The 12,215-nt window shown below is 35.2% G+C and overlaps 4 protein-coding genes across 6 annotated transcripts; 3 read left to right on the top strand and 1 right to left on the bottom strand.

The window, feature by feature from the left end:
• Positions 1-74: 74 nt before the first annotated feature.
• LOC108204431 (senescence-specific cysteine protease SAG39-like) lies at positions 75-1,549 on the top strand. Its single transcript, XM_017373856.2, has 2 exons — positions 75-724; positions 817-1,549. Exons 1-2 carry the CDS (start codon positions 232-234, stop codon positions 1,407-1,409), a joined length of 1,086 nt encoding a protein of 361 aa, XP_017229345.1. The 5' UTR covers positions 75-231; the 3' UTR covers positions 1,410-1,549.
• Positions 1,550-3,950: 2,401 nt separating this feature from the next.
• LOC108197315 (senescence-specific cysteine protease SAG39-like) lies at positions 3,951-5,378 on the top strand. The gene is made up of 2 exons (XM_017364900.2): positions 3,951-4,446; positions 4,550-5,378. Exons 1-2 carry the CDS (start codon positions 3,957-3,959, stop codon positions 5,140-5,142), a joined length of 1,083 nt encoding a protein of 360 aa, XP_017220389.2. The 5' UTR covers positions 3,951-3,956; the 3' UTR covers positions 5,143-5,378.
• Positions 5,379-6,992: 1,614 nt separating this feature from the next.
• On the top strand, positions 6,993-8,366 carry LOC108197492 (senescence-specific cysteine protease SAG39-like). The gene is made up of 2 exons (XM_017365129.2): positions 6,993-7,494; positions 7,580-8,366. The coding sequence occupies exons 1-2, from the start codon at positions 7,059-7,061 to the stop codon at positions 8,170-8,172; spliced, it is 1,029 nt and encodes a 342-aa protein (XP_017220618.1). The 5' UTR covers positions 6,993-7,058; the 3' UTR covers positions 8,173-8,366.
• A 1,431-nt stretch (positions 8,367-9,797) lies between these two features.
• LOC108194125 (uncharacterized) lies at positions 9,798-11,933 on the bottom strand. 3 transcript variants are annotated; one of them, XM_017361029.2, is made up of 4 exons: positions 11,689-11,932; positions 11,510-11,586; positions 10,351-10,462; positions 9,798-10,080 (listed from the first exon to the last, which is right to left on the bottom strand). In XM_017361029.2, exons 1-4 carry the CDS (start codon positions 11,787-11,789, stop codon positions 9,951-9,953), a joined length of 420 nt encoding a protein of 139 aa, XP_017216518.1. In that variant the 5' UTR covers positions 11,790-11,932; the 3' UTR covers positions 9,798-9,950. The 3 variants fall into 3 exon arrangements, with proteins under 3 accessions (XP_017216518.1, XP_017216526.1, XP_063941933.1); XM_017361037.2 differs by having other exon boundaries at positions 9,977-10,117; positions 11,689-11,933; XM_064085863.1 differs by having other exon boundaries at positions 10,069-10,120; positions 11,689-11,933.
• Between the last annotated feature and the right edge of the window lie 282 nt (positions 11,934-12,215).

The following is a 12,215-nucleotide window of genomic DNA, read 5'->3' on the forward strand; positions in this document are numbered from 1 at the left end:
TAGCAAGTCAGGTCTAATTTGGTTTGATCACATCAAGATAGTCTAATAAATAAAGTAACTATTATTTATTTTAGAACAGATAATTAAATTTAGTTTAAGAAAGTATATAATAAGTTGGGATACTTCATTGTACTATCTTATGTGACTGAATTTTTGCCCTGCCCGGCAAACTGCAAACTTCATTCCTTTCGCATTAGACTGCAACATTCTATATAAACCTTTCATTCTTCAATGTCTAACATGTACCTTAGCAGCTTCAACTTCTTAGTGCAGTGCCTTTGTACCTCAACCACAAATATGGCTTTCAAACATTTCATGATAGCTGCTCTGATACTTTTAGGAGCATGGGCTTGTCAAGCAACATCGCGAACACTTCCAGAAGCATCGATGTTTGAAAGACACGAGCAATGGATGATCCAGTATGGTCGTGTGTACAAGGATGAAGCGGAAAAGTCTGTGCGTTTTCAGATATTCATGGACAATGTCAAGTTCATTGAAGAATTTAATAAGGATGGTCGACAGAGTTACAAGCTGGCCGTTAATGAATTTGCAGATCAAACGAATGAGGAGTTTCAGGCCTCGAGGAATGGATACAAGATGGCGGTCAGTTCAAGACCCTCTCAGACTACATTGTTCAGGTATGAAAATGTGACTGCAGTTCCGTCTAGTATGGACTGGAGGAAGAAAGGAGCTGTTACACCTGTCAAAGACCAAGGCCAATGTGGTAAGATATAATATAGCTATCTCTCTCGATCAATATATTCTTTTGAGCCTCTTAAGATGATCTCTAATTGTAACATTAACTATGAACAATAGGAAGCTGCTGGGCGTTTTCAACAATAGCTGCCACGGAAGGGATCACTAAACTCAAGACTGGAAAACTGATCTCACTCTCAGAGCAAGAACTCGTAGACTGTGACAAAACCGGGGAGGATCAAGGCTGTGAAGGTGGCTACATGGAAGATGGCTTTGAATTCATTGTAAAGAACAAAGGGATAGCTCTTGAAGCATCTTACCCTTACACTGCAGCTGATGGCACTTGCAATTCCAAAGAAGAAGCTTCACGAGCAGCCAAAATTAGCGGTTATGAGAAGGTACCAGCCAACAGTGAGACCGCATTGCTGAAAGCAGTTGCTAATCAGCCGGTATCAGTTTCTATAGATGCAAGCGGAGTTGCCTTCCAGTTCTACTCCAGCGGGGTTTTTACTGGAGAGTGTGGAACAGACCTTGATCACGGTGTCACTGCAGTCGGTTATGGGAAAACCAGTGATGGCACCAAGTACTGGTTGGTTAAGAACTCGTGGGGCGCGAGCTGGGGAGACAGTGGTTACATAATGATGCAAAGGGGTGTTGCTGCCAAAGGTGGCCTCTGCGGCATTGCTATGGATGCATCCTATCCAACTGCTTAGGCCTCCTTATACTCTGTCTTCTATTCACCTAAAACTATGTGTTATGTGTCTATGGGGCAAGCAAGTGTGAATATGTGAATGTTGAACAGTGTAAATACAGTTGATTTTTACATAATACAAACTATTAAAAGCAATAACAAGTTTCAATTCAGGCGCTAATATTTCAATTTTCTAATTTTTGCATAAGCTGAACTCAAATGTGAAGGGAAATTGATTATTTGGATACGTGTTGAGCACTATACCGTGAACCATACTTTAATTACATATGCTAATCTAGTCTTTTCTTAAAAAAATGTTTACATTAAGATGGTTGTATTGGATTGAGATTTTTAAGTATTTTTTTTTCATTTATGAAATCCGAGAGTATTCGATTGGGATTGTTTCAAATCCATTAAAATCTTGAGGTATTTAATTGGAATTTCAAATTATGCTACAAAATCTGGTGGTATTCAATTGGGATTTTAAATTATACTTTAAAATCCAATGGTATCAATTGAGATTGTTTAAAATCCGTTGATATTCAAATGCAGATGGATTTTTTTAATTTCATAAAATAATGAATTTTGTGGCATTTTTCGGTATATTTTATGTTTTTTGAAATCTCACTAAATTCAATGGGATTTTGAAGCATTGTGCTTAAATCATATCAATTCCACGACATTTTATCAAGAATTCGCGCAAAATCAAAATCACATACAATCCGTTAAAATCCATAAACTAAAAACAGTCCATTAAAATCTCAATCGAATGCACCCCTCTAAACCAAGTTTTTTGGTTTGTGACAATTGCTTCCTCAAGATCAAGTCCAAAGTTGCATTCCTTAGTCGAGAATTTACAAATAACGGAATCCATTCCCCTTTCTACACATTGTTGGGATATAATCCCATATATTCATATTTGATTTAACTGGTTATCTTTCCTGTGCCCGCCTCTTTTTCTGCAGAAACTGAGGTGCAGGTAGTCCGCATCTTCACAGACATGTCTATTTCACCGAGCCTCTCTCCGAGACAGTGCCCAGATCGTTACGCCTTTCGTGCGGGTCGGAACTTACCCGACAAGGAATTTCGCTATCTTAGGACCGTTATAGTTACGGCCGCTGTTCTCCGGGGCTTCGGTCGCCGGCTCCCCTGTCATCAGGTCACCAACTTCCTTGACCTTCCGGCACTGGGCAGGCGTCAGCCCCCATGGTCTTACGACTTTGCGGAGAACTGTGTTTTTGCCCGCCTTTTTTTCTGCAGAAACTATTATCTCTCTTGTCTTTTTTATGTGAAACAACGCTTCATTAATCATTGTTTTGCTTTCTTTTTTAACCACATATTTTACTCTTTTTACATACTATATTAAAAAAAAAAAACTATATTCAAAAAAATATTATTCATAAATTATATACAAGTTAAAATTTTATTAAATATTAATTATATATTTATTTTTGATTTATCTTTCAAAATTTTATACTTATGATGAAATGTAATTTATTTCAAAAAAAATATCAACATAAAACAAATTTTTTTATCAAATTTTATGGCAACTTTTAATCATAAATAATAACGAGCCCCGTTGCATATACACTAATTTTCTAATTAATTAAAATCACCTTCCAACTATTTTTTATTATATATCATATTGGCTTATTTTAATTAGAAAATTAGTGTATATGCAGGGGGCCTCATTATTATTTGTAGGACAAAATTAATAAAAGTTGTCATAAAATTAATTATATTTTTTTTAATATAATATGTAAAATATGTGGTTAAAAAGGAAAGTACAACAATAAAAAAATATAATTAATGAAACGTTAATTGTTTATTGACAGAAAAAAAAGATAATGATGACAACTTAACCTGTGCCCTACCCGTTGATTTAATTAGAATGATTTAAGAGCCTATGTACATGTTACCGCCAATATTCTGACCAGATTAATATTGATTGCAAAGGAAATCACGTATATCGAGTGATGAAGATTTTTATCCATCGGATTTATATCACAAACCAGATATTAATATCTCTGGATAGAAATTGTTACATTGAACCCATTTGGCTTTGAATAATTTTTTTTCGTACTTTAACATTTAAAAATATATATTAATAAGTGGATAATAGCTCCTTTTATCATAATTTCAAGTAATATATGTCTCAAAATATCATTTTATAACCTTACATCATTTCGACATTTATATTATTTTTTAAGGAAAAAAAGGATATATCGTATAGCGTTTAACATTTTTTTAGCTTAAATCCATAAGAAAACACCCGCACAGACCCTAACACCAAGCAATGTAACGTTATGAAGTAACTGTATTTTATCTAATGTTGGAAGCCCAAACTCATATACAATATGCTACAGAGGACCATATTTTTAGAATATACTAGTATTTAGGATATTTTTAACTCCAAAATGATGTTATTTAGTTCTTTTCTCCTTGAGGAGTTAGGATAGATCATTGTGCTATCTCACCTTAAGTTTTGGCCTGCCCGGCAAACTGAAAAACTTTGTTCTCATTCAAACAATAAAATTCTATAAATACCTTCACCCCTTAATTCTCTAACATGTACCTCTTACTTCAAACTACTACTATCATTAAACCTACCTCCAGCATAACTATGGCTTTCTCTGTTGAAAGAAAATATATCATTGCTGCTTTTGTTCTTTTAGGGGCCTTGGCTTGTCAAGCAACATCCCGAACACTTCCAGATGCATCACTGTTGGAAAGACACGAACAATGGATGACTCAATATGGTCGTGTCTACAAAGACGAAGCAGAGAAGTACATGCGTTTCCAGATATTCAAAGACAACATCAAGTTCATCGAAGAATTTAATAAGGATGGCAGACAGAGTTACAAGCTAGGCATTAATGAATTTGCAGACCAAACGAATGAGGAGTTTAAGGCCTCACGAAATGGTTACAAGATGAAAACTAGTCCAGGAACGGCACAGACTACGTTGTTCAGGTACGAAAATGTGACTGCAGTTCCATCTAGTATGGACTGGAGGAAGAAAGGAGCTGTTACACCTGTCAAAGACCAAGGCCAATGTGGTAAGAACTAAGATCATATAAAGCTATGTACTTTGTCATCAAAATTTAAGTGCATCTAAACTCTTAAGACTAACCCTTAGTGTAATATAATCATGAACCATAGGAAGCTGCTGGGCATTTTCAACAATAGCTGCCACAGAAGGAATCACTAAACTCAAGACTGGAAAATTGATCTCACTCTCCGAGCAAGAACTCGTAGATTGTGACAGAAATGGGGAGGATCAAGGCTGTGAAGGTGGCTACATGGAAGATGGCTTTGAATTTATCATAAAGAACAAAGGGATAGCTCTTGAAGCATCTTACCCTTACACTGCAGCTGATGGAACTTGCAATTCCAAAGAAGAAGCTTCACGAGCAGCTAAAATTAGCGGTTATGAAAAGGTACCAGCCAACAGTGAGGCCGCATTGCTGAAAGCAGTTGCCAATCAGCCAATATCAGTTTCTATAGATGCAAGCGGAGCTGGATTTCAGTTCTACTCCAGTGGGGTTTTTAGCGGAGAATGTGGAACAGACCTTGATCATGGTGTCACCGCAGTTGGCTATGGAAAAACCAGTGATGGCACCAAATACTGGTTGGTTAAGAACTCGTGGGGCGCGAGCTGGGGAGACAGTGGTTACATAATGATGCAAAGGGGTATTTCTGCTAAAAGTGGCCTCTGTGGTATCGCAATGGATGCATCCTATCCAACAGTATAGACCTTTCTAACCTAATTGTTTCATGTACCTAAATCTGTATGCTACGTGTATACAGTGCAAGTGTGATTGTGTGAAAATCAAACAGTGTACAAACTACAAACATTGTACAAACTACAAAGTCTTCCAATGCCTAATATAGTTCATATGTACATAGGATACGCTCCTAAAACTAATGGGCAAATTGTTATATATCCTTGCAGTTGCTTTCCTGCCACTGCATGAAATGTTTTATACCATTCAAATTGCACATTTAAGTTGCTACCTGAAGAGCAATTTCTTCGATGAAGTCCCAGAGACATTTTCTAGCTGACTTAGAGCACTAGAACCTTTCCCTTTTCCAGCAACTCCTCTGTTACGACCTCTGTCAACTTCTCTTCTAGGACCTCCATATATGATAATAGTTTCATCAAGAAGATTGTGTAGTAGCCTATATATGATGTATATACTAGAGTTTGAATTCTACTGAGTGCTAATCAAATATACAGATGTTCAACAAAAATATTACAAGACATAAGTAAAAGATGCAGGAGATACAGGTCTCCGATTAGTATGCTGCTACGTAGAATTAAACTATATCCTGACAGTTGCACTTCTTATCTGCAGCTGCTGCACAAAAGAGGTATATAATCTCCATGTCTACATCCTAAGACTATAAAGCTTTAAGATGACATTTTATGTTGGAAACTACATAAACAATGTAATTGAATGTATTTCTAAAAAAACTAAAAATTCGAAGAAGATTACGCATGTTTGGCTGGTCTTAAAATCGCGTCAGCTTTTTCGTACCGTTTCTCTAAAGAATTTATAAATCAGCTTCCAGCTTATAAGTCCAAATTTGAGAATTTCAGAAGTTGAAATTCCTAATTTTTTTAGTGCTTTATTTTTATTTTTAAAATTTGATTTACAAAAATGTAAAGAACGACTTTACAGGATAAATCATAATATCTTATTATTATATTTAATGATTATCATACACGATAAATTGTAGATACCAAAAATTATCCCCACACATAAATTAAAAATTATTTTTTTACTTATAAATAACTTCTTGCACGTAGGCAATAAACACTTCTTTCAAATTAAGCTAAACCCTTCCTGGCCAGGTCAATTAAAGTTATGAAAGATTTCGATTTATTTATCTATATATATATAATAATGGATTTACCCGGACCAATACATGATTTTCTTTTAGTCTTTCTGGGATGGGGTCTTATATTAGGAGGTCTGGGAGTGGTATTACTCCCCAATCCAATTTATTCTGCCTTTTCATTAGGATTGGTTCTCTATGATCGAAGAAGATTGTAGTAACATGTAAGGAGGAAACACTTCATTTAAACTAAGCCAGACGCCCGGTATGATTGAACAATGTGGTTTCTGAAAAGTCATGAAAATAATCGGTATGTAAAAGTTTAACGAAATCATAAATTACTACTCATGGACCAAACAGTTGGATAACCGGTGTCTGCAAAGGCATTCTTTAGCAGCATCAATATCTTCACTGCCACTTAAAAAATTACAGTGTTCTTCTAGACGATATTCCTAAAATAATACTACTACAAAGAAGCAGTAAAAGTGCTCTTCTAAACGATACGGGAAGTGGATTTGCTTTTTATGAGCGCTGTACCGTATACTCTACTCAACTTTTATTTACTTCATTTGGTCTATTTGTAAAAGTAAATATAACCCATTTGAGTTTATTTCTTTAGAATACTAACATTTACAAGTATAAAATTAGTTGGGATAGATCTTTTTACTATCTTAACTCAACTGTGTTTTGGCCCGCCCGGCAAACTGGAAACTCCATTCCATTCACATCAGAGACTAGATAACTATATAAAGCTTCATTGCTCAAATGTCTAACAGGTACCTCTTCCTTCAGTAACTACAACTATCTAGATACCTACCTGAGCATCACTATGGCCTTTTCTATAGAAAGAAAATTTATCATCGCGGCTTTTATACTTTTAGGAGCATGGGCTTGTCAAGCAACATCACGAACACTTCCAGAACCATCACTGTCAGAAAGACACGAGCAATGGATGACTCGATATGGTCGTGTCTACAAGGATGAAGCAGAGAAGTACATGCGTTTCCAGATATTCAAAGACAACATCAAGTTCATCAAAGAGTTTAATAAGGACGGTAAACAGAGTTATAAGCTAGGCATTAATGAATTTGCAGACCAAACGAATGAGGAATTTCAGGCCTCAAGAAATGGTTACAAGATGAAAACTAGTCCAAGAACCTCGCAGACAACATTGTTTAGGTACGAAAATGTCACTGCAGTTCCATCGAGTATGGACTGGAGGAAAAAAGGAGCTGTTACACCTGTCAAAGATCAAGGCCAATGTGGTAATATGAAGTATATACTTCTCAATTAATTCATCTGTGCACCTTAACATGTAAAATTAATCAGTGATATAATTATAAACAACAGGAAGCTGCTGGGCGTTTTCAACTATAGCTGCCACGGAAGGAATTACTAAGCTTAAGACAGGAAAACTAATTTCTCTCTCAGAGCAAGAACTCGTAGATTGTGATAGAAGTGGAGAAGATCAAGGCTGTGAGGGTGGCCTCATGGAAGATGGCTTTGAATTCATCATAAAGAACAAAGGGATAGCTCTTGAAGCATCTTACCCTTACACTGCAGCTGATGGAACTTGCAATTCCAAAGAAGAAGCTTCACGCGCAGCTAAAATTAGCGGTTATGAAAAAGTACCAGCCAACAGTGAGACGGCATTGCTGAAAGCAGTTGCCAATCAGCCAATATCAGTTTCCATAGATGCAAGCGGAGCTGGATTTCAGTTCTACTCCAGTGGGGTTTTTAGCGGAGAATGTGGAACAGACCTTGATCATGGTGTCACTGCAGTTGGCTATGGAAAAACCAGTGATGGCACGAAGTACTGGCTGGTTAAAAACTCATGGGGCACGAGCTGGGGAGACAGCGGATACATAATGATGCAAAGGGGCGTTTCTGCTAAAACTGGACTCTGTGGTATCGCGATGGATGCATCCTATCCAACAGCTTAGACCTTCACACTAAATATTTACCTAAGGCCTTCCAGCTAAATGTATTTTATTTTCCTAAAGTTATATATTACGCGTATATGGCAAGTGTAATATTGTAAATATTAAACAGGGGTACAAAGTTTGCCAAAGCAAACTGACTTCATATATACATAAGTTTTACTAAATCAATGTAAGTTGGTTGTATATCCTTACAACTGTGTCTATTGCTTGCAGCTGGTGCCCTAAAGGAACTCAAACTCCTGGTTATGTCCTTGGTGGTTAGAGTTTTACATCACAGGACTAATATGATTCAAACTGGCAAATACTGTTAGGCACTACATGAAAGTTGCATCTTTTCAATGTTTTAGGCCAAGCTTGGAATGTAATTTAATATTAACAATGCACAACTATCTACCAACCCTTCAGTACACTCATTACTTAATCACAGATGAACAAGTCAAACAAGATTTAGCATTCCGCAGACAATTTTTTAGCATAACATCAGTATCTATAAGTTCATAGCTTTCAAGCTACTGCAAGCAAAAACTAAAAAACTAAAGGCTGCCTTGGATGCCCTTTAAGAAGAAACAATATAGTGGAATTCATGAGAAATTTTAGCAGCTAGGTATGGGCTTACAAACTTAGAAGCGGTTTTTAGTTACATAAACTTAATGATTACTTAGTATATGGAATAGTATCCTACAGAATGATCCGGTAGCATCAGAAATTTGTTGGATACTCTTCAGATAGGATACAAATATAAATGGCATGAATTTAAACACTCTAAATATGAACTATTAGAGAACATTTTCGAAAGCTTAGGAGGAAACATGAACAGCAGGGTATAATAACAATATTGATTCGATTCTGACCAGAAATTTTGTAAGAAAGGTCTGCAACCCATAAGCCATATTGTGTCAATGATATAATTCATGAGCCAGATCAGTCATAATATTCTCCCCCAAAATTTACTACAGACACCAACAGGCACAGAACATTGATTAAATTTAAAGACACCTCATCCTATATTGTCATAAATTCTAGGTATTAATTTTTAACATCAACGAAATTATCATAGTGTTTCTTTCTGACACCAACCATTTCTAGTACATATTAATGTAACACAGTTCAACTCAACATCCTATGTCTTCGACACAATTGGCTTCAAACGGAAGTTCCAGATTTAAACAACTACCACCAGTGGTGGATGCAGAGCTTTCTGTTCATGGGGACACTATGATTTTTCTTAACAAGTATTCATACATAATTTTATTCTTAATCCCGGATCAGCTTCAACATCTAGCAGTTTCTAATACTACTACCGCTTTAGAAGTAACAACTTCAGGTTCAGGGGGAACAAAGCGGGGATTTACAGATTGAGGAATAGTGTGGGAAGCTATTGAAACTGAAGGTTGGAACTAATAGTTGTGTAAATCCTAATATGTTTTTTTGTGGGGGCACTTGGTAAATACAAAAAAAATAAAAAAATTACTGTTTTTCTTTGGTTTATTTATGAGGGCACGTGACCCCATGTGCCTGTACATGTATCCGCCTTTGACAACCACAATGGCTAAAGTGCTAGATATGTGAAAAATGACTTACGATTACTGTTCTTCTATGGGTGACGGAAAAGGTAGGAAGCAACATTGTAACACAATATTCAATCTCTAATGTATATTAGTAACTCCAACGAAAAGGAGATGGATTTACAACAAAATAAGAGACAATGAACTTAGAAGAACGAATATATTATGATTTCAGTATAGTGTCACTAACAGGGTCTAGTATGAGATTAAAACTTAGTAGCCAACGTAGACAGCTGCATTAACTATGTAACAGTCATCATTCTTATCACCCAATTCTTCTACATGGGTACCACTCGAGCATATGAGTCCACCATCCACAACTTCAACATGCACAATGTCTCCACTGTCATATATATTTATATTCATTAGCTTCACCACCACTGCTTCTCACATGTGCAGAAAATAATTTCAGGTAAAAAAACATGGTGATTTCAGTTACAATTTTACTGTGTTATATGTGATAGTCATACTTTTCCCCCCCCATCTTTTTAGAAGGAATGGGGGAGTAAATTTTGGTCAATCAGTAGTAATGACATTTAAAGCCTTTTCTCTGAAAATGCATTTCCAGGATCACTATGAGACCATATATAATATCTGAGAGGGAGATGCTTACTAAGGGAATACGGATTTAACTTTTTGAATGTCCAAGGAACTTTGTAGAGGTCGGGGAACTCCTAGTTTGATTTGTAGCTTCATCTGATCAGATGAAACTCCAGGTACAGAGCCTGCACATGAAAAATCATTTGCTAAGCTAGAGTAAATAGATAAAATTAAAAGCTAAAATAAATAAATATGTTATTAACTAGAATTCTTATAAATATATATTATATTCTAGTTGTTTCTGTTAAAACGACAAAGGATCATTTTCCTAAACCTGTAACTGTGAAACGAATGTAACCACATCTTAGCAAAAACTTAGTGAATATTAAAAGATATGCAAGCTACTGGTCTCAGATCCGACTGTAATTTGTCTCGAGGTATAAATCCTAATTATTGTAAAGCATGGACAAATATATTGCAATCCAAAGCCTTCTATATCATATAATGAATATTATATCATATATATATCATTCATATATTTGGGATAAATATTAAAATCAAATATTACAAACTTGTCCAATATTATTGACATATGATATATTACAATCAAATCTATTCTTCGCTAATAACATAGAATGAATACAAATATACTCCCTCCATCCCATTTTAAGTGTCCACTTTGCCCAAAAAAATTCCCAAAATATGTGTCATACTCTTTAACCCATGCAATTTTTTACTAGTTCCAATATAGTATTAAATACAACCAACTAGTTCCAATGAAGAAAGGTCAAATACACACTAAGAGTGGTGCTATACGTAATTAATATTTATAAAAACTAAGGTGAATAGGTGTGTGAAGACAATGATAAAAACATTACATTAATTGTTTCTTAAAATGTGTGAAATTTGCAAAGTGGACACTTAAAATGGGATGGAGGGAGTATAATATAACTTTGCAACACATGCATTATTATCTAAATACGATCTCTAACTCACATTTTGATCAAAACAAAAGTACTATTACCTACTTGCATTTGAAATCGGAAAACACAATTGGAATCTAGTGAATAGCTACACTTACACGGGTACACCCTATACATAGAAGGAGATGATATAACAACTCGATATGAAAGAGACAATACTTCAATCATAAAGGCAAAAACAAGTTACTCGCCGGTAAACTCGAGCAAAAAATAAGTAATGACATAAGGTGTGACAGATAATTGAACAACCTCTACGAAATGCAGGGATAGAGTTGGAAGAAATAGCATCTCTACAAGCCTTCATAGCTGCTTTGGTAACATCTTGCCTGCAAATTTAGCAAAACCCGTTAGTTCAAATAAAAAAAGTTTCAATCTTCCATCAAAAAAATCAAACATACAAAGACAATAGTTATTACATGTGTACTTACCCATGTTGATCATAACCAACGCCCATTTCTACAAACAGCAGCTTGATTGAAGGGCTTGGAACAGAAATTAAGTGAGTTTCTGGGGTTTGTTCAGCAGCCATAGCTTCTGTTTTTGCTAGAGTGGGTTATATAAGATAGAATTTCAGGAAACTTGCTGCAATCAGTTCAAGAATGATGTCTGAAGACTGAAGAAAATCAAGAAAAGAAAAGGGGTTTATCTCCATTCTCGGTCGATGCTTTTATTCAGTAATAGTAATACTACTAAATACTTAAAAAAAATAAAAATTAGAACAAATAGTAATTGAGTTAGTTTTGAAATCTTAATTTTAAATTATACTAATCTATAATAGTAATCTAATATTAAAGTATAGAGACTATAAAACAAACTATAAATTATTTATTTACATGAGTGAAAATAATTTATATTGAACAAGTCTTATTGAGGAAATAAATAATTATATAAGGAAATTTGGTTATAAAAAACCGTCAAGTTTGTTTTTGGCTAGAGGAAATTATTATATAAGGCT

This window comes from Daucus carota, chromosome 1 (genome assembly GCF_001625215.2).
Source record: "Daucus carota subsp. sativus chromosome 1, DH1 v3.0, whole genome shotgun sequence".
Taxonomy (NCBI): Eukaryota; Viridiplantae; Streptophyta; class Magnoliopsida; order Apiales; family Apiaceae; genus Daucus; species Daucus carota.